The sequence below is a fragment of the Heteronotia binoei genome, chromosome 6 (genome assembly GCF_032191835.1).
Source record: "Heteronotia binoei isolate CCM8104 ecotype False Entrance Well chromosome 6, APGP_CSIRO_Hbin_v1, whole genome shotgun sequence".
Classification (NCBI taxonomy): Eukaryota; Metazoa; Chordata; class Lepidosauria; order Squamata; family Gekkonidae; genus Heteronotia; species Heteronotia binoei.
The window spans coordinates 101,145,748-101,165,852 of NC_083228.1; the positions used below are offsets into that span (position 1 = coordinate 101,145,748).

Here is a 20,105-nt window from a genome sequence, read left to right on the forward strand (position 1 = left end):
ATACAATACAGCCAAATTTTACAGTGCTGTATAAATAACAAAGCAATGCAGTTTCAATGAATGCGGTATAACAAGAAAAAAGTGCTCCAGGTTTTGCCTTGCGCTAGTCTACTTCAAGACACTCTCTATTATAACTACCAACCTTGTCGCCTCTTTCTCCAGCTGGCCCAGGAAAACCCATCTCACCTCTCTGGCCTTTTTCTCCTGGCAAGCCAATGGGTCCTACAGAACCCAAAGCACCAATTGGACCCTGCACCCCCAGCTGTCCAGGCTGACCCTGCAAAAGAAAGGATACAGATTTAGCCCACTGTATAAGCAAAGCAAATTCTTTCACAAAAGCAATGGCAGAAAATGTATGGTGGCTACATTTATGAGTATATTATATATTATTATAGAATATATTCTATTTAGTTCATTTATACTCCACTGTTCTCCCCAATGGGGACCTAAAACACAGGAAGTACATCATTCCCCTCTTCTCCAATATATTGTTACAACCACCCGGTAAGCTGGACAGGTCAAAAGCTTCAAATACCTGGGTGTTCATTTTTAATACAATACTAGCTGGGTCACACATACTATGGAAACGGTGAAATCTTTAAATAGTACAACTCTTGCAATTTCCTGCTTTTTCTTCACTATAGATAATCAATACATACCTGTGGTCCTTAAAGTATTTAACTATAAAATTTGTGCCAAACTGTTATATGGTGCTCCAGGTCTGGATTCTTGCCTTTAATGAATTGATGGAACATGTCCAAGCTAAGTTTTTGAGGAAAATTTAGGGCTCCCAGCATGCGTATCTTATGTGGTCATATGTCTGGAGTTGAACCAGAAATGCTTAGTTACAGAGGCTTGGGTTATAACCGTTAAATTTTGGCTATGCCTTCATTTTAGATGTGATCCCAGTAGTCTTATTACACATATGCTTTCTGAATTTCATCTATCTGATTGTTTGGCCTATATTGACTTAAAAATCTCAGTAATTGGATTTAACATCAATGATTTGGTCTTGCTTTCAGAGAGCCAGTTTTTTACTTTGACCAAGTAAAGACTTATCGATATTGAGTTACAAGAATTGAAAAGCCTTGCCTCTGGCCAATGTTCCCCAGTATGTTGGGTGCTTTCTTCTGGTTTTACCCTGCCTGAATATTTATCTTGTTTGTATGATCCTTAACTTTGCAGGGCCATTTTAATGTTCTCCCATCTATGGTGTTATATGGGAGATTTAAGAAAATTCCATATTCAGACAGGTTGTGTCCATGTGGGATGAGGGAGACCGAAGACAATGATCATGTTCTCTTGCATAGTAAATTTTATTATGATCTTTGTGTTATTTTGTTAAGCCTTTCTGCAATCTTCAGATGGTCAGTCTGAAGATTGTAAGACCTTCTTACTTTTAGCCTCAAATAAATGTGAAATTACTGAAACTGTAGCAAAATTCATTTACTATGCTTCTAGGAAGAGATGTTCCTTTTGTCCATAGATTCTACTGCAATCCATTTGGATTTGTGCTGTTAAGCCAATTAAGGTTGTGTGATGCGGTTAAGCTGAAAGTGTGTGACTGGCCCAAAGTCACCTAGCAAGTTCCTAAGGCAAGGTGGGGATTCAAACTTGGATCTCTCAGATCCAACACTCTAACCACCATTTTGCTTTCCATGAGGAATACTTCTGTGAATTTACAATTCTTCTGGGTATCTGTGCTGCATTTCTTGCACCCTGTTCAGATTGTGAATGTGGTTTCAATCTCATAAACAATATCAAAACAAAGACTCACAACCAGCTAGAAGTGTTCCACTTAGAGATGTTAATAAGGATCAAGTCCTACCAGAATTTAGGGCTACAGATAGATCTTGACAAAGCATACTCCCTGTGGGCTTTAGCAAAGGACTGCCATCAAAAATTGAATAATTGGTATTAGTCTTGCCTACTGAAGATATACTTGTCCTTATATTGCTTCCATTGTTCTTCAGAAGCACATTTTTTGTAAGTTCCAAGTGCCATTTTGCACACATAACAAAATAAAACAGTTTGTTCATTTATGGCTCTGCATTTCACAGAGGGACAGTTCTGTTTGATTTGTCCATGGTGAATCATGAAAACCTTATCAATATCACAGAAGGAGCTACACAACTGATGGGAAATCGGGAGACTGTTTCCCTGTAAAAGGAATAGGTTGATGGTTTACACTAATCTCCTTTCAATGGAGAAATCCAGTGTCCAAGTTGCTTCTTCTCTGTAAGTAGCTTTCATATCTAACAATAATATGTGTGGGTTCTGCATGTGCATTTGCTTTCCACCCATCTAATGTTTTTTCAACATCCACATATTTGATGTAGAAAGTCCATTCTGGTGGTCTTTTGTGACAAGTCTTTTCCTGTGTTGCACCATCTCCAAGGTCTCCTGCAGTAGTTGCTTTTTATTTCTTCTTTTCTTCTGAAAAAAAAAATGCTGTTATCAAGTATGGAGCTGTTAAAGTGGTTGATGGGTTGTTCGTCAGCTGTATCCCTAATATTCCTTCATAAGTTTGTCTTCAAGATACCAACTCTGAAGAGCGTCTATCCAGCCATGGGGTTCAACCATTCTTAAAACTTGCTATTGTATCCACCACCACCTCATCTGTAGTGAAGGCTTTGTTCAGAAATTAGATATCTTCCAGTAGGTTTTCCTTAGAGAAGTATTACGCAAAACCTATCAAGTTGGGGAGGGGCGTAGCTTGTCAGAGGAATAGAAAGTTCTAAAAAGTGTACTAATGTGTTCACTAAAGTGGTTATTTTAATGATCCCGCAAATCCTATTAATTCTCCACACCAATACTACTTTGAAGCTTCTCCATGCTGCCAAGTTATATACTTAGCACTCTGAGTTAAGCCAGGCTATTCAACAATGGTTGAATCAATTGCTTTTCAGCCAGGATTCATTGCAAATAAATTAGTTAGACTGCAATTCTGGTCTCATCTCCTTTTCCTTTTTAAAAAACTGTCCTGGTATGCACGGTGGTGGCGGCTACAAGCATTGCCAGCTTCAAGAGGGGGTTAGATAAAAATATGGAGCAGAGGTCCATCAGTGGCTATTAGCCACAGTGTGTGTGTATATATATAAAAAAATTTTGGCCACTGTGTGACACAGAGTGTTGGACTGGATGGGTCATTGGCCTGATCCAACATGGCTTCTCTTATGTTCTTATGTTCTTATGACTGCTTGATGTTGATCTTTCACTACAGGGTGCTGAATTCTCTGTGTATTGTATACATTGATGTCTACAAATAGATTATAGATTTCTATTTCCTCTATGGAGAGAATTTTTGGTGCTTCATCTATCCAGGATTTCTCATTATATGTAGAATTTGATATTACTTTAAGGAACTGATACAGTGCAAAAAGAATTAATACAACAGCTTTGAATTAGGTATTGTTCAGTCCATTGACTATCTGGTTTATTTATATGGAAGAGGAAAAGCATTTTAACAATTATATAGATATTTGTTTAGGCTTATGACCCAGCAGAGAAACCTAGGGGAGCTGTCTTGTTTTTAAAACCTTTTTAAATTACACTTGAGGCAGAGTAACTTTCAATACAGAATAAAGATTTTATTTAACTAGAAGGGAAATATAAATACATATATTGGAGAAGTCAAGGATTAGAAACTCTGAGGTAAAACTTCTTCCCATGTACAGAACTCAAATCTTAAAAGATACAAGAGAATGTTGCTGTAGCTTCTTTTCAGAGGTCTCTAATTCTTTTCAGTGATAGGTACTTTTCTTAGTATACTTCAGCAATAACACAAGAATAATGTTCCCTGGAAAACAGCTCAGTCACCGAGGGGAATGAAAAGGTTTTGGCAAGAAAACCTGCCAGTGAGTTGGGAAGTGACCGAGGTCTTTTATAGGTGTGTTTTGAACTGTATCCTGATTATGAAGTCACAGGAAGAGGAGGGGTTTTTTGACCTCTGGCCTGGAAGTGATATCACAGGAAGGGGTTGGATGTCTTGACCTTTGACCCAAAGATACATCAACAGTGACATCATATTGCCTTTCCCTGGTTACTGCCCCAAGTCCTTCATTGCCCATTGCTCATTTTAAGATTACACAGCTATATTCTGCTCTGATCAGCAGAGAGGAAATTAGAAGGAACATTGGTGGAAAGTCCATTGCTAAGGTCCTTAATCAACAGCTACAGTGGAAATAAGAAAAACCCACAAAATAGTTGCCATGAGTAAAACCGCTCTATTTGTCAAAACTCAGATGAATGGACTAAAACACTCAGATTGGGGAGGAAACCCCAGTTTTTTAAAAACAAAGCAGTAGACAAGTGTACCTTTAAGATCAATTAAGTTTTATTCAGAATGTAAGCTTTCATATGCTCTTAAGCAGACTTCATTAGACAAATGAGAATGGACGCAGCAATTCTTAATATAAGTGTGCAGTGTGGAATCATGGGAATGTTTTTAGCAGATTAAAAGAATCACAAATAGGATCTGTGTTTGTTATTGTAGGCCAAAACAGAGCTGAAAAAACACTAGGTGATAAAAAGCAGACTGCTGTCATAGAGGTGCCATAAATTTAGGTAACATTCTGGCTTTATTAGTTTAAATAGAGGGCATGTTTACCAAAGAGTAAACATTTTTACTCATTTAAAGTTAAATTTAAGTTTTTTAATGTTAATTGTAGAATACTTAAAATGGTTTAGCTATAAGGCACTCTCAATATAATTCCAAAGACATCTGCAATATTTCATGTTAAAGGACAAATACAGCTTACATTTGATAATTTCCTCTGCTGTCTGATGGGAAAAACTAGTAAAGTTTTTGCTACATTATCAATAAAATATATTAAAGTAACTATGGACAAGATATAATAGCTGCAGGAGAAGCCAGGTTCAGTTTCCAGACTACGTGTTGGTCATCTGATTTAGGTTTTCACCAAATGTGGGAGAAGTTACAGACAGAGTAATAAAATGTATCATTCAAGGTAGGTTTGACAGTCAGTGTTCCATTCAAAGCAACTGCTTTCAGCTTAATGACCAATTATGAGTAGAAGCAGGGCCGGCTCTTCCACTAGGCAAACTAGGCGCTTGCCTAGGGCGCCGGCCCTGGAGAGGTGCCAAATTGGCTGCCCCCACCTTTTGGTTTAAAAAAAAATCATTCCCCTCCCCGATCGTCGCAGCATCTCCCCACCTCCTTCCCGGCCTTCCCTGCCTGGATCGCCGTGCATCTCTTCGCTGCCTTTCCTGCCCTCCCCGCCCCAATTGCCGCTGGTCTCCTCGCCTCCTTTCCTGGCCCGCCATCCCCACCACTATCGCCAATGATGGCCTGTTTGCCTCAAGCCTCCTGACCTCGCACAGCTGTGTTGCCTCTGCCCCCGGCCTCAGGTTTGCAAAGAGCAGCACCAGAGGGCAGGAGGCAATGACCAGTTTGCACAGAGCAGGATCCCTCCGGGAGGTTCTTCTAAATATTTGCCCACATCTCTCTCTCTCATACATTCCTAGGAAAAGAAAAGGGGGGAAGCTAGCAAAGGAATGTAGGGGAAGAGGACAAGAGCAAGGGAAGGGGAGCGGGGCGTGTCTTGGATAGAAAGTTATGGAGGTAAAATAACTGGTTCAGAGAAAAAGCAGGAGTTACCGAAATTCATCTTTGCATTTTCAAAGAACAGGTAATTGAGTCAGCCGCTGTTTGACTGTCCTTAGCTACCTTTCCCACTCCCTCTTTGCGCCAATACAATAGTAAATAGGTAGTCCTCTATGCAAGCACCAGTCGTTTCCAACTCTGGGGTGATGTCTTTCACAACGTTTTCACGGCAGACTTTTTATGGGGTGGTTTGCCATTGCCTTCCCCAGCCATCTACACTTTACCCCCAGCAAGCTGGGTATAAAGTCATTTTTAACCTAAAAGACCCAGTTGATGAAAAAAGTGATTGTCTGCCACTGCCCTAGTGGGAAATCTCCATTGCGTTCCCCCCTCCCCCTCCACAAGTATTTTTAGAAGGATGTTTCTGAAATCTGGTAGAGCCAAAAAGCCAATCTGAAGCGGCTGGCTTTGTCCTGGGAGTTGTGTATATCTTTTCCCCAAAGAAAACCACTGTAAAGTTATTCTTTTTTTCCTAGTGCAAATGTGGCTCTTTATGTCTTCCGTGTCAAACAAAATGCAGTTGAGAGCAACTCAGTGTGTGTGTGGGGGGGGAAGGGGGCGAAATTCTACCCTCTTTAGAACATACACAGCTATGTGCTGTGTGAATTTGTTTAAATGTATAGGCACAAAGCCCTGTGAAAGGGAACAGCCTCTGTTCAGAACTGCTTCCTCCCACTCTTAACCCCTTCATTATCCCTACATAGAAGATGGGGGAGGAAATTGTGTTAAGAGTGTCTGCCATATGGGGTGATTTATAAGCACTTCTACATAAGTGTGATTCCTTTAATAAGTTTGTACCTTGATGGTAGTTGTGGAATAAATTATGATCTAAAACTTCCATTTCCCTCCTAAACAAGCATTCGCATTCACAGCAAGAAACAGCCACAAATCCATATAGTCTAAGCATTTAACCCACCAAAAAGCTTGATGCAGATGTTGTGGGGTTAAAACAGGACAAAATGTAATCCCACAGAACCATGACCCCCCAAAACTAAGCTAGTTGAAAAGATGTGAATTAGAACCTGCAAACCTCTGTTAGTCCTCCTAAAGGCCCTGTGAAGTAGTCCACTAACATTCCCACTGTACAGGTAGAGAACTAAGACTGAGAACCCAGGTGACTTGCTCAAGGCCAAAGAAAAGTTTACCTTGACTTCCAGAAAGCTTTTGATAAAGTTCCTCATCAAAGGCTCCTTAGAAAGCTTGAGAGTTATGGAGTAAAAGGACAGGTCCTCTTGTGGATCAAAAACTGGCTGAGTAATAGGAAGCAGAGCGTGAGTATAAATGGGCAGTCTTCACAGTGGAGGATGGTAAGCAGTGGGGTGCCGCAGGGCTCGGTACTGGGTCCCATGCTCTTTAACTTGTTCATAAATGATTTAGAGTTGGGAGTGAGCAGTGAAGTGGCCAGGTTTGCGGATGACACTAAATTGTTCAGGGTGGTGAGAACCAGAGAGGATTGTGAGGAACTCCAAAGGGATCTGTTGAGGCTGGGTGAGTGGGCGTCAACGTGGCAGATGCGGTTCAATGTGGCCAAGTGCAAAGTAATGCACATTGGGGCCAAGAATCCCAGCTACAAATACAAGTTGATGGGATGTGAACTGGCAGAGACTGACAAGAGAGAGATCTTGGGGTCGTGGTAGATAACTCACTGAAAATGTCAAGACAGTGTGCGTTTGCAATAAAAAAGGCCAACACCATGCTGGGAATTATTAGGAAGGGAATTGAAAACAAATCAGCCAGTATCATAATGCCCCTGTATAAATCGATGGTGCAGTCTCATTTGGAGTACTGTGTGCAGTTCTGGTCGCCGCACCTCAAAAAGGATATTATAGCATTAGAGAAAGTCCAGAAAAGGGCAACTAGAATGATTAAAGGGCTGGAACACTTTCTCTATGAAGAAAAGTTGGAACTCTTTAGCTTGGAGAAACGTCGACTGCAGGGTGACATGATAGAGGTTTACAAGATAATGCATGGGATGGAGAAAGTAGAGAAAGAAGTACTTTTTTCCCTTTCTCACAATACAAGAACTCATGGGCATTCGATGAAATTGCTGAGCAGACAGGTTAAAACGGATAAAAGGAAGAACTTCTTCACCCAAAGGGTGATTAACATGTGGAATTCACTGCCACAGGAGGTGGTGGTGGCCACAAGCATAGCCACCTTCAAGAGGGGTTTAGATAAAAATATGGAGCAGAGGTCCATCAGTGGCTATTAGCCACAGAGTGTGTGTGTGTGTATATATATATGTATATATATAAAAATTTTGCCACTGTGTGACACAGAGTGTTGGACTGGATGGGCCATTGGCCTGATCTAACATGGCTTCTCTTATGTTCTTATGTTTTTAAAAGGAATAGATTTGTACCCAGTCATTCTAGATTAAGCTTGCAGTCATAAACAGTACGAGCAAGCAAGTGAATTCTGTTGAAGTGAGTAAGTGAACATGCTAAAGACTGTGTCTCTTGATGTGTGCTTTTTACTGTGCCTCTATGTGGGATGGGTGGGGGGAGTTGTGCAGAATCACATCTCAGATTTAGGTTGAACATAATTTTCCAAACTGAAACAATTGCAACAGTGCAGTGAGGGAGTTTGCAGGAGTCTTCTTCCTTTCCAGTGAGAAAGAGACTTGGAGAAGTATTTGTTTAGGATACTTTCATTCAGTGTTCCCTCTAATTCAGAGGTGTCAAACATCTGGCCTGGGGGCCAAATCAGGCCTCTGGAGGGCTCCTATCAGGCCCCCAATCAACTGGCTGCCGTCTGCTTCCTTCTCTCTCTCTCTTGCTTCCTTCTGCATCACAGCTTGCTTTGTAAGGCTTGCTCCATTGAACAAGCGCTATAGAGCAAAACCTCCATTTTCTCCATTGACTGAGGCTCCTCCCTTGGGGAAGAAGGGAGGGAGAAAGAGTTTGCTTTGCCAGGCTACCACAATCACACAACAGGGCTACCAAGTCAAGCCTCTTTTCCTTCTCTTTCCTGGGAAGGCAGAAAAGAGCCAGAGCTTCTTTTGCCCAGTTCCCTGGATCCCATTGGAGAAATACAAAGAAAGCACCTTTAAGACCAATGAGTGCTAATGTTTTATGCATGTTTTAATTTCTTTAAAGATATTTAATTGTGTTTGTGTCTTTATAAAGTTTGTATCTCTGCTATCTAATCTTAAATAGGTACACATATGGCCTGGCCCAATATGGCCAGCCTGACAAGGTCTTATTTATGTCAGATCTGGCCCTCATAACAAATGAGTTTGACACCCCTGCTCTAATTTGAGTTAGTGTGAGCTAGCTCACAGTTTTTTAGCTTCCAACTCACATATTTTTGTCTTAGCTTAGAAAAAATAGCCCCAGAGCAAATTAATTTATGCAGTAGCTCACAAAGATTTTTTGCTCACAAGACTCCATAGCTTAGAGGGAGCATTTATTTCACTCAAAGTTTTCTTCTCTTTAGGACTATGCTGGTGACTGTTTTAATGCCATTACAAATATGTGTGTGCTTCTAATAGATGAGAGAAGGTTGCCAAGCAGATGCTTGTTCATCAATTCTCTCAGAGCAGCTGACCAACAAGATTTTTATGGTATGAGCTTTTGAGACTCTTGTACACTTATACCAAGGAAATCTTGTCCAGGTGTTAATGGACTTGAATCCTACTGCAGACCAACATGGCTACTCTCTGAAAATATTTTTTGACAGTCGATCAGGCAGTCCACAATGTGAAACTAAAATAATACTGACCTTCCTTACAGAGCTGCTGTAGGGGTCACTGTGAAAATGTAAGTGAAAGATTTAAAATGAGCTGTATAAAAGCTAAATTTCAATTTACAATATCACTATTAATGAAGGAACATAGTTTGAGTCCACTGGCACCTTTAAGACCAACAACTGACTTTATGAGCTGTATAATGACTAATTTTTAATTTACAATATCAGCAGTAACCAAAGCTGCTCAGCTTCTGAGATCTGACAAGATCAGGCTTGCCTGGGCTATCCTGGTCAGGGAGCAATGTCAAGTTTTGTGCTTTTCATTTTCCCTGCAATTCATCTGTTTTTGAAAATTGGTTAACAGTGCAGGGGGGGTGTGTGTGCCAGAAATTAGTCTTAGCTAGGGTGCCAGATAGTCTAGGGCTGGCCCTGAGTAGAAGGTTTGTTAAAATCAGGTTGATACCATCCATGACATTCATTATCTTTGACCATCTAATATAACTGCTGTAGTATTAGGACGGCTGTTAAAACAAAATCAGTGTAGAAAGTCATTCTCAACATGGAAATGACAAATTTGTTCAGTTAAAACAAACAAAATGTTAAGCCTGGCATCTGTTAGCTGATGCTCATCAGTTCCACTGGCTTGACTAATTGTCTAGGTCACAAACTCCCAATCACTTTCACTAGACCAGCCAGGGTTGTTTTAGCACATCCTGAATTGGACCAGCTGTAGGTTGACTCTGTATCAAACAAAACAGCTTACTTTGAAAATGAGAGCAGTGGTTCTTATTGACTCAAACATGATTTCTTATTTTTTAAAAAAAACCCTAACATGGTTCAACGAAGGAATTTGTGTTGTGACTATTCTAGTAATATATAATGATAAATGTAAATGATGTTGCTTCTCCATAATGCAGTTTTTTGTTAGTTGTTTTAATTCAAACTGGAGCTTTGTAATAAATTTGTACTGGAAATATTTTTAATGAAACAATAGTCTTCAAATGGAATTGCAGTTTCTTGACAAACTATCATCAATCTGAGTAAATAAATGTCTCTAACCCAGCAAAACCCATTATTGTGAGTCCATATATTGTTCTTAAATAATCCTATTTGCTGGTCTTGCGAGCACTGGTAAGGATGTATTTGGGACAGTGCTATTCTGGAGCTTAGGCTTCTTGACCTGGATATGAAACAATTGCATGTAGCTGTGTCTGTGACTACACTTGCTCAAGAGGATCACATATAAGCCAACAATGTGCCCACATTTTGAAATTTTTGAAATTTAGCTATTCTTTAGCTATTTTTGGCAACAGCATCTTGATGATCATATAAGACTTAACAAAAGCATGTCTGGAAGCTGTGCATCTGCCTTGCAGCAGCTAGAAATGCATATTATTCTGCTTCCAGAACAGCTAGTTCTGCAATCAGCTGCTGAAGCAAGGACATTGGAAGATCCTGTGAAAACTTGTCAGACAATATAAATACAGCTGAGCAGAATTTTCATAAGTTTCATGACCAAATTTGTATGTAGAAGAACATTTTATCACACACTACATGTATCGCAGTAATTAAACAGGTTTCTCTGTTTTTGAGAAGTCTGGACTACACTAATCACACCCCAAAAAGTTGATCTTTAAGTCTCCAGAAACTCCCAAATCCTGGGAGTAAGGGGATTGTACATTCCCTATGCTTGCCTGGAGATGCTCCCAGATCCAACAGAGCATATGGCTGGTGGCAGGTGTAGAATAGACTCTTTCCATTCACAGCAGCTAGGAAGCAAACTCTCAAAGAGTATATAAAGAGTATATAAATGAAACTTTACTGTCCAGAGAAGCACAGGGATTGTTCTAGTCTTTTGTTCCAAAGGTTTAGGAATTGGTCTGAATAAAGCCCTGTAACTCACAAAATTCAGTATTCTCAAGAATATATAAAAGGGGGGTAATATTAAATTATTATTAAAACATAAACGTTTAAATATTATATATTTAAAATACTATTATATATTAAATGCTATTAATAATAAAATATTGGGAATGTTACGAATGGGGTGGATGGGTACAATGGTTCGTTCTATTGTCCAGGACATGAATTAAAAACCAAAGAAAGATTTGAGAGGCCAGTTACTGACACACTGAAAAACATAGCTGTTTTTTGACAATAATCTGAAAGCATTTTCTCTGAGGGGGTTAATTGGGGTTTTATTGTATAGTACTTCATACATTTTTAGATTTGGAATTGTAAGCCGTTTTGAGCCACAAGGGAAAAGTGGGGTATCAGTGTTTTAGTTGATTTGTTGATTAATAATGAAAGTGGAAGTGAACTTTTATTTTATTTTGCTACAATAGAGTAACGCAGCTACTCCTTTACAAATTCATGTGTTATTTAAACTATTTTTAGCCCTTCTTACACTGTTGGTGCACACATATGAAATGCATAAAGGCAGTTTCATATGCAACTGCAAAAACTTTCTAAATCAACTGATGGTTGAAGGTTGATTCACAGTCCCATTTCAATCTTCCCCTACTTTACAGTGCAGTAGCTATTTGGGCTATGTGCACATGTGGGTAGAGGTAGGAGTTTTCCCAGTCACCACAGGGTGTCACTATTTCTGCATGCTAAACCAAATGAAACATAATTTAGCAGATGAAATATGTCTGAATGGCAAAAAGGAGGTTTGCTGCTTTGTTGTGTTCAGACAAGAATGAATATTTCAACACAATGAGCTGCTATTTCAAATCCTACAGGACATGTATGAGGCACTACCTCTACAGTTTTTTAATACCAAGCAATATATATTCAGACAGAAAAAAAGAGACATAGCAGAATGAGGATGTTTGAGGTGAGGCCACATATAAAGCAACATAACTTATTATGAAAATGTTGCTGCTTAATCCAGTCATCTAGAGATGCAGTATTAACCACATACTATCTAACGTTCAGTTTCACATTGCATATCAGATAATGTTCAACACATCATCATCATATATTTGAAATGAAACCTTCTGTTGTGCTGGATTCTCCCCCCCCCCCCCAAACACACACCTCACAATTTTAAAAACTGGGAACAAACAAATCATTAATTCGTGGAGATTAAAAGATGACCATTCATTTTGGGATTCAAGCAGTTATACTTACTGGCTTTGCTCTTAGCATGTGACATAATCTCTCAGCAGAAGCCAAATTGGGTCAAATCATGAATGGGAGCTTGCTTTTACATTCTACTTAACTTTATCCACAAAGCCTGAAGTAGTGAATCGGATCAAACTCCAGAGGTCACAGCAGGATATATTATAGGGTTTTAATTAATTATTAAGTGAAACTAATGTTCAACCATGTAAATGTTTCTAAATCCTACGAAAGTGTTAAAATCCCACTGGCTAGACAGCAATACAATGGTGATAAAATCAGTTGAAGAAGCAACTGCAAGTTCTAAGTACTGCTGTAATTTGGTGACTGCTGTTTTAAGAAAGTGAAAAATGAGATTATTCTGTACAGAAGGCTAAATAACATACCCAAGAATATATCTTACCATATATAAATGGGCTCTTTTTCTAGCAGGAGCTCCTCTGCATATTAGGCCATGCCCCCATGATGTAGCCAATCCTTCTGGAGCTTAAAGTAGGCCCTGTACTAAGAGCCCTCTAAGCTCTTGAAGGATTGGCTACATCAGTGGGCATGGCCTAATATGCAGAGAAGCTCCTGCTAGAAAAAGAGCCCATTGCCAGCTGAAGCCTCACCAGGGCATGATTATCAAATTATTTTTTTATTATTAGATCCTGCCATGGTTTATGGGTTCCATCTTCTCTCCTCCTTCTCCTTCCACCTTTGGCTAATGTGTCCTTCTCCTTCCTGGTTTAACTTTTACTATTTGCATACCATGACATCTGAGCCAGAATAATTATGGCAATCATTAATTGCAGTTCTGGAAATAAGAGACCAAAGACAGGATTACAGTGTGTTATGTTAGTTCATATGTCACAATAAGCAGTGGAAGAGCAAATGGTTTCTCATGGGAAATCTGTGGTACAATATTGGGATCATTGTTTTCCCTTTAAGATTGTTAGAGGTGTGGGGGGAGGAAATTTTGTAATGTATTGGCTGATTATTTTTGGTGTTTGATAGAGGTATATTTCTCAGTATATTGTAAAAAATAATAAAATTGATTTACATTAAAAAAAAAAAAAAAGATTGTTCTCTCTGGCCTGCTAATGCTGGGAGGTGGTGGGGACCCAAAATTACATAAATGTGTACAGAATATTATGTATATGCTGTAGATACCATTCAACATGTATAAAACTATACCTACGTTGATATATACTAAAATCATTTTAAAACATATTAGAATATAAAAACATTCTTTTTGAAGTTGCTAAACACTCTAAACTACCAGACAAGTGCTTTTTGGCCATGAGGGATTTTGTCATTTTTCAGAAATATAGCAGCCAGAAACATCATCTGTGCATGAAAATGTTGTCATGAAATTTCTTAGTAAACTGATCACTAGTAGGTGAATCTTCAACAAAATCTATTACCAGACCTACTTGCACACAGGAGATAGTTTGTGGAAATTCCATGAAATTTAGATATGTCCTAAATATTTGACCATCAACCACTACTACAGTTCTTCTATACCACATTATATATTGCTCAAAGAGACTTTTATCTTCAAAATGCTGTAAGAAAAGTCCAAGTAGAGTCTGAAAACCAGAATGAGTACATTTTATAGGAAATGTGAACTTAAAATAATTTCAGCAGGATGCCAACCTGAAGATAAGAGACCTGCCTCCAATGATGATGATGAAATTATTATTAGTATTAATATCAGTATTATTGCCATTTCAACATGCATAGTAATTCTGTAGGATTTCAACAAAATCCATAATTGTGACACAACCCTTATGAGCTGAATTTTGTTGATTTGGCATGAAATGACTGATCTATGCACCTCAGCACTCTTGTTAATATATGCAATTTTCATGCGACAGTGGTGGCTACTTTAATAAGCACTCTACTAAAACAATCACCCTACTGTTGCTTCAATTATCAAAATTTACCATTCAGGAAATGGCATGATAGGCATAGGGAAGGATTTAAACAAATGTTGGTTTATTTAAACAGACTGGCATGGAAAGGAAGGGATATTTACATAGGTTTTGGGGACTTAGAAGATGTAGGTAGAAAGTTAAAACTGAACACAGAACTATGTCTGAGGTACAATGTTACCCTTCAGTTAATTTAGCTTTCACTAAAGGTATCCTCTATCTTAAAGGTTTATCTTTTTATAACTGTTCTAGATTTTCAATTAACTTTCTCACATTCTAATCACACAGTCTTAATTGTTCTCTGCTTTGGTCCCTTTGGTTGTAAGACTAACGTCTCTCCACTAGACATCTTTCTCTGATGAGATCGTAACTATCTTCCTTTGAAGATAAATAACCTGCACCTTTGGTACTTTTTGAGGGCCTTTCACTGCCACACTTTGCCAAAGCCTGATCTTCCAGACTTCCAGTCTTCCCCCCCCCCCCTTTGGACACTAAGCTTAATACAGGAAACTGTCTTCCTTCTCAAGATGTGATACTTCATTTTACAAATACAGATACTGTTCTTAACTCCTGGGAACAGCCTCCCACCAGAGTTTCCACTATTCAAAACCACTCCACATGGGTTGTAAATCAGACTCTGCTTTGTGTCTTTTGTCACACACTAGAGAGCATCACAAAGACCATCACTCTCTTTTGCAGTCACTCTTCAACTGTTTCCATTCTGTAACTGCTTTCTCCAGCTGTCTAACTGCCTCCCTCTTTTGACAGTTAGAAACATTTCTCCATTCAGAGTGAGTTCCATTAGCTGTCACTCACTTGCAGTTCCACTAGCTGTCACTCACATGCACTGCCTATCAGCATGCATATGCCTGCAGTCCGTCACACGTTTTAATGGGATTTTCTGCTTATATTGTTTTAACTGATTTTTAATAAATTCACACCTTATAGAACCATTACAGAAATATTTAAAAGCATAAAAATACCATTTGGTTGGACACCACAATTTAAGAAGGATATAGACAACCTGGAACTCGTCCAGAGGAAGGCTGGATTCCAAGTCCTATGAGGAAAGGCTGAAGGAGCTGGGTATGTTTAGCCTGGAGTGGAGACAACTGAGAGGTGATATGATTACCATCTCCAAGTATTTGAATGGCTGTCATATAGAAGATGGTGTGGAGTTGTTTTCTATGGTCCCAGGAGGTTGGACCAGAACTAACAAGTTGAAATTAAATCAGAAGAGTTTCTAGCTCAGCATTAGGAATAACCTCCTGACAGAGCAGTTTCTCAGTGGAAAGGCTTCCTCAGGAGGTGGTGAGCTCTGGAGGTTTTTAAACAGGGGCTAGATGGCCATCTGACAGCAATGCTGATTCTGTGAACTTAGGTAGAACTTTGGGGGGAGGTATTTGTGAGTTTCCTGCATTGTGCAGGAGATTGGACTAGACCTGGAGGTCTCTTCCAATTCTATGATTATATAAATGGTTGCTGTATGACCATTCATAAGGGAGCTATAGCTGATTTATGGAACAAATGTTGGCCATTAGCGGTGTGTATTCTGGAATTGCTAAGATGGAAATACACACAAAAATAATTTCTCAGGTTGTTATCATAATTTTCTGGAATAATAACACAAACCTGGCATTCTAATGCATTACACCCCACCTTTAAAAAAAAATCTGTGTAGGTTGTGTGTGTGTGTTTGGATGCTTTCCAGCAGGAGCAGCTGGCATCTTGTTATTCTTGGTTCTCCTAATTTCCCAGGCAGTGACCTGAGGAAGGAGAGTTCCCAGCCAGTGCAAGAGCTTGGCAGAGCTCTTATTCTGGTTGGCTTCTTGCCCTTCCCTCCCTCCTTTGTGGGGCACAGCTCTGCAAGTAGGATGGCTGGAGACACCTTGTTCAGGGGGCAAGAAGATGGACCGCTTGTTCTGATTCATTTGAAACTTGGGGATTCTTTATGGAACAGGCAGCACTATCCTGTAATTTTGGCTTCATATGGTTGAAAAACAGCCACTACAACCTCCTGAAAAGGTTCCCCCTAGGGAATAACAGCAGAGTTACAGGATTGGCTGCCTCATTCTCCTTTCCTCCCTCTTTTGTGAGGGTAGGGCTGTTTTTATTTCTCTTTTCACAGCCCAGTAAGATGGCAGGGGGAACCTTTCTCAGGGGCTTGTAGCATTGACTCCTGTTGTCCAATTCACTTGAAACTTAGTGGTGCTTGGGATTAGGGGGAAGAATACATTCCGTGTGAATCTGGTGCCATTATATTGAACAACAGCTGCCCCATACCCTTAAATAATGGTCCTGAAATGGTGGAAGCCCCCAAAACTCGCACTATTATGAATCTCAAACAGGTAATATTCTAACTGAAAATGAGCAATCATGGTAAAGTGCCCCCACAAAAAAAAATATCCTGGATCAAATATAACAATTATTTTTCCTTGGATCATTTCTCTATTGGCCATTTCAGTCACCCTCTACAACACTGTAGGCCTGGCAACATGTGAATTTCAATGAAAATCTTAAAGAAACACTATATCCCAATATCATACTACAAATGTTCTATGAAACCAAAATTGTAGCACTTGCTTCTCTTCAAAAACAGGAACTAGACTGGAAATGTGTATGGGTAAGTACAGAGTTGCACTTACCATGCATCTTACCGTGTACTCTTACTGTGCCATCATAAACAGTGGCATACCTTCCAAGTCCCTTGAAGTCAAAGGGTTTAGAAGGATGTTCTTCTGTTGAGAATGGCATATTCCAATCACCTGAAGTGCGTCTGAATTGCCTTTGAAAATACACAATATAAGTGTATAAAAATGGTACCTAAGTGTATAAAATTGTGCTGTTTCCAGTTTTTTTGCCCTACTACACAAGATACTTTTAATTTCCTTTTGTTCAAAAACACTTCAATTAGGCATGTTAGCAATTTTATGCCCTCTGCTAATATCAAGTGGCAACCCAGCTTCAAAGTACTGTTTACTCATGTGCTTCCATTTTATTTTATTTTAATTTATAATTTTAGTGGCAGCATATTTAGAAATTTAAATTCCAACTCATTTAAGTATGCTCATATGATACTTCCCATTTTTATTGGTATTATATGATTTCTTTTCCTCAAAGATACAATGTAAAGAGTTGTGTTGATATTTAAGTAGCTAATTTTTTATTTTATTTATTTATTTGGTGACTTCTATCCCGCCCTTCCCACAAGTGGCTCAGGGCGGCTTACAACAACAATAAAACAATAAAACAGTAAAATCAGAGCAAGTTATTACCTCTAAAATCAGACAATTAAAACCTAAAAACCTTAAAATTAAACATTAAACTATACAGTATAAACACAAAAATCTGGTAGCTACATTATCTAATCAGGCATAGGCTAACCGGAAGAGGGTTGTCTTACAGGCCCTGCGAACTGAGCAAGGTCCCGCAGGGCCCTCACCTCTTCCGGTAGCTGGTTCCACCACATAGGGGCCATTGTGGAAAAGGCCCTGTCTCTAGTTGCCTTGAGACGCACTTCCTTGGGCCCGGGGATGGTGAGCAGATTTTGAGTGCCAGACCTCAGTACTCTCTGGGGAACGTGTGGGGAGAGACGGTCCTTCAGGTAGGCAGGTCCCAGGCCATATAGGGCTTTAAAGGTGATGACCAGCACCTTGTACCGGACTCGGTATATTATTGGAAGCCAGTGCAGAGCCCGAAGGCCCGGCCGGATGTGCCCCCACCTTGGGAGGCCCAGTAACAGCCGGGCCGCGGCATTCTGCACTAGCTGCAATTTCCGGGTCCGGCACAGGGGCAGCCCCATGTAGAGGGCATTGCAGTAATCCAACCTCAAGGTGACCGTGGCATGGATCACTGTTGCTAGGTCGTCGGGGGCCAGGAAGGGGGCCAACTGCCTTGCCCGTCTAAGATGAAAAAACGCGGACGTGGCAGTGGCCGCTATCTGAGCCTCCATCTTTAGGGACGGCTCCAATAGCACCCCCAGGCTCCTGACCCTGTCCGCTGGCCTCAGCGGTACACCGTCAAAAGCTGGCAGAGGGATTTCCCCTCCCGGTCCCCGACGGCCCAAACAAAGGACCTCTGTCTTCGCAGGATTCAGTGTCAGTCCACTCAGTCTGAGCCACTCAGGCACGGCCTGTAGTGCCCGATCCAGGTTTTCTGGGGTGCAGACCGGTCGGCCGGCCGTCCATAAGTAGATAGAGCTGGGTGTCATCAGCATACTGGTGACACCCCAGCCCATACCTTCGGGCAATCTGGGCAAGAGGTCGCATATAGATGTTAAACAACATCGGGGAGAGAACCGCTCCCTGGGGCACCCCACAGTTAAGTGAGCGCCTCTGGGACAGTCCCCCCCCAATCGCGACCCTTTGTCCCCGACCTTCAAGGAAGGAGGAAAGCCACTGCAAGGCCAACCCCTGAATCCCCGCGTCGGCAAGGCGGCAAGTCAGCAGCCGATGGTCGACCGTATCGAACGCCGCCGATAGGTCCAACAACATCAGTACTGCCGAGCCACCCCGATCCAGATGCCGTTGAAGGTCATCCACCAGGGCAACCAACACCGTCTCCGTCCCGTGACCTGGGCGGAAGCTGGACTGAAGTGGGTCAAGGATGGAAGCGTCCTCCAGGAAAGTCTATAGCTGCCTCGCCACTGCCCTCTCAATAAGTTTGCCCAGAAAGGGCAGGTTTGAGACTGGCCTATAGTGTGCCAATTGGGCCGGGTCTAAAGATGGTTTTTTTAAGAGGGGCCGGACCACGGCCTCTTTAAGGGGCGCCGGAAAAAGCCCTTCTGTTAGGGATCTGTTTATGATATCCCGTATAGGATATCTGAGATCCCCCTGGCAAGATTTAATAAGCCAGGAAGGGCATGGGTCCAATTTGCAAGTTGTTGGGCGGGCAGATGAGAGAATCCTGTCGACTTCCTCCAGGCTGAGGGGGCTGAAACCGTCCAGGATATAATTCGAAGACATGCTCGGGGCCTCGGTTGCGTTAACTGTCTCAAAGTTGACAGGGAGGTCGTGGCGGAGTGACGCGATCTTGTCCGCAAAATAGTTCGCAAAAGCCTCACAGCCTATCTCTAATTCAACGGAATTTGGTCTGCCCTGGGGCAGAGTCGTCAGGTCTCGAATTATTTCGAACAATTGTGCCGGGCGCGAAGTTGCGGACGCAATCTTAGCCGCAAAGTATGTCTTCTTTGCGGATTTGATTGCCATCTCATAGGTCTTCAAACTCTCTCTATAAGATGTTCGGGTCGCTTCGTCTCGAGTACGCCGCCATTGCCTCTCTAGTCGTCTGAGGTCCCGCTTCAATTGCCGCAATTCCTGGTTGAACCAGGGAGACGGTTTGAGGCGGGGGCGCAGAGGACGCCTAGGCGCGATCTCCTCGATAGCCCTGGAGAGTCCATCGTTCCAGGACTCGACCAGAGCCTCCAGGGAATCGCCAGTGGGCCAGATATCCCGTAGAGCCGTCAGGAACCGTTCCGGGTCCATCAGGCTCCGCGGGCGAGCCAAAATATGCTCTCCGCCCAAACGGGTTTGGGGTGACATATCCACACGAGCCTTGAGGGCAAAGTGATCCGACCATGGCACTGCTTCTATTGCAATATCGTTCACTTGTACTCCCGCCGCGAAGACCAGGTCTAACATGTGTCCCGCCTGATGAGTGGGCGTTGTAACAACCTGGGAGAGTCCTAGTGTCGCCATGGATGACACCAGATCCATCGCCCGGTCGGAGGCCGCGTCGTCGGCGTGGAC

The 20,105-nt window shown here is 41.3% G+C and overlaps 1 protein-coding gene across 1 annotated transcript in view; it reads right to left on the reverse strand.

Annotated features, from left to right (window-relative positions):
• The window catches only part of COL4A4 (collagen type IV alpha 4 chain), a 111,914-nt gene that overhangs the window by 83,649 nt on the left and 8,160 nt on the right, over nucleotides 1–20,105 (reverse strand). The window contains exon 4 of the mRNA XM_060242221.1: nucleotides 143–277. Within this exon, the coding sequence (XP_060098204.1) occupies nucleotides 143–277 (135 nt within the window). The remainder of the gene's footprint in view (nucleotides 1–142; nucleotides 278–20,105) is intronic.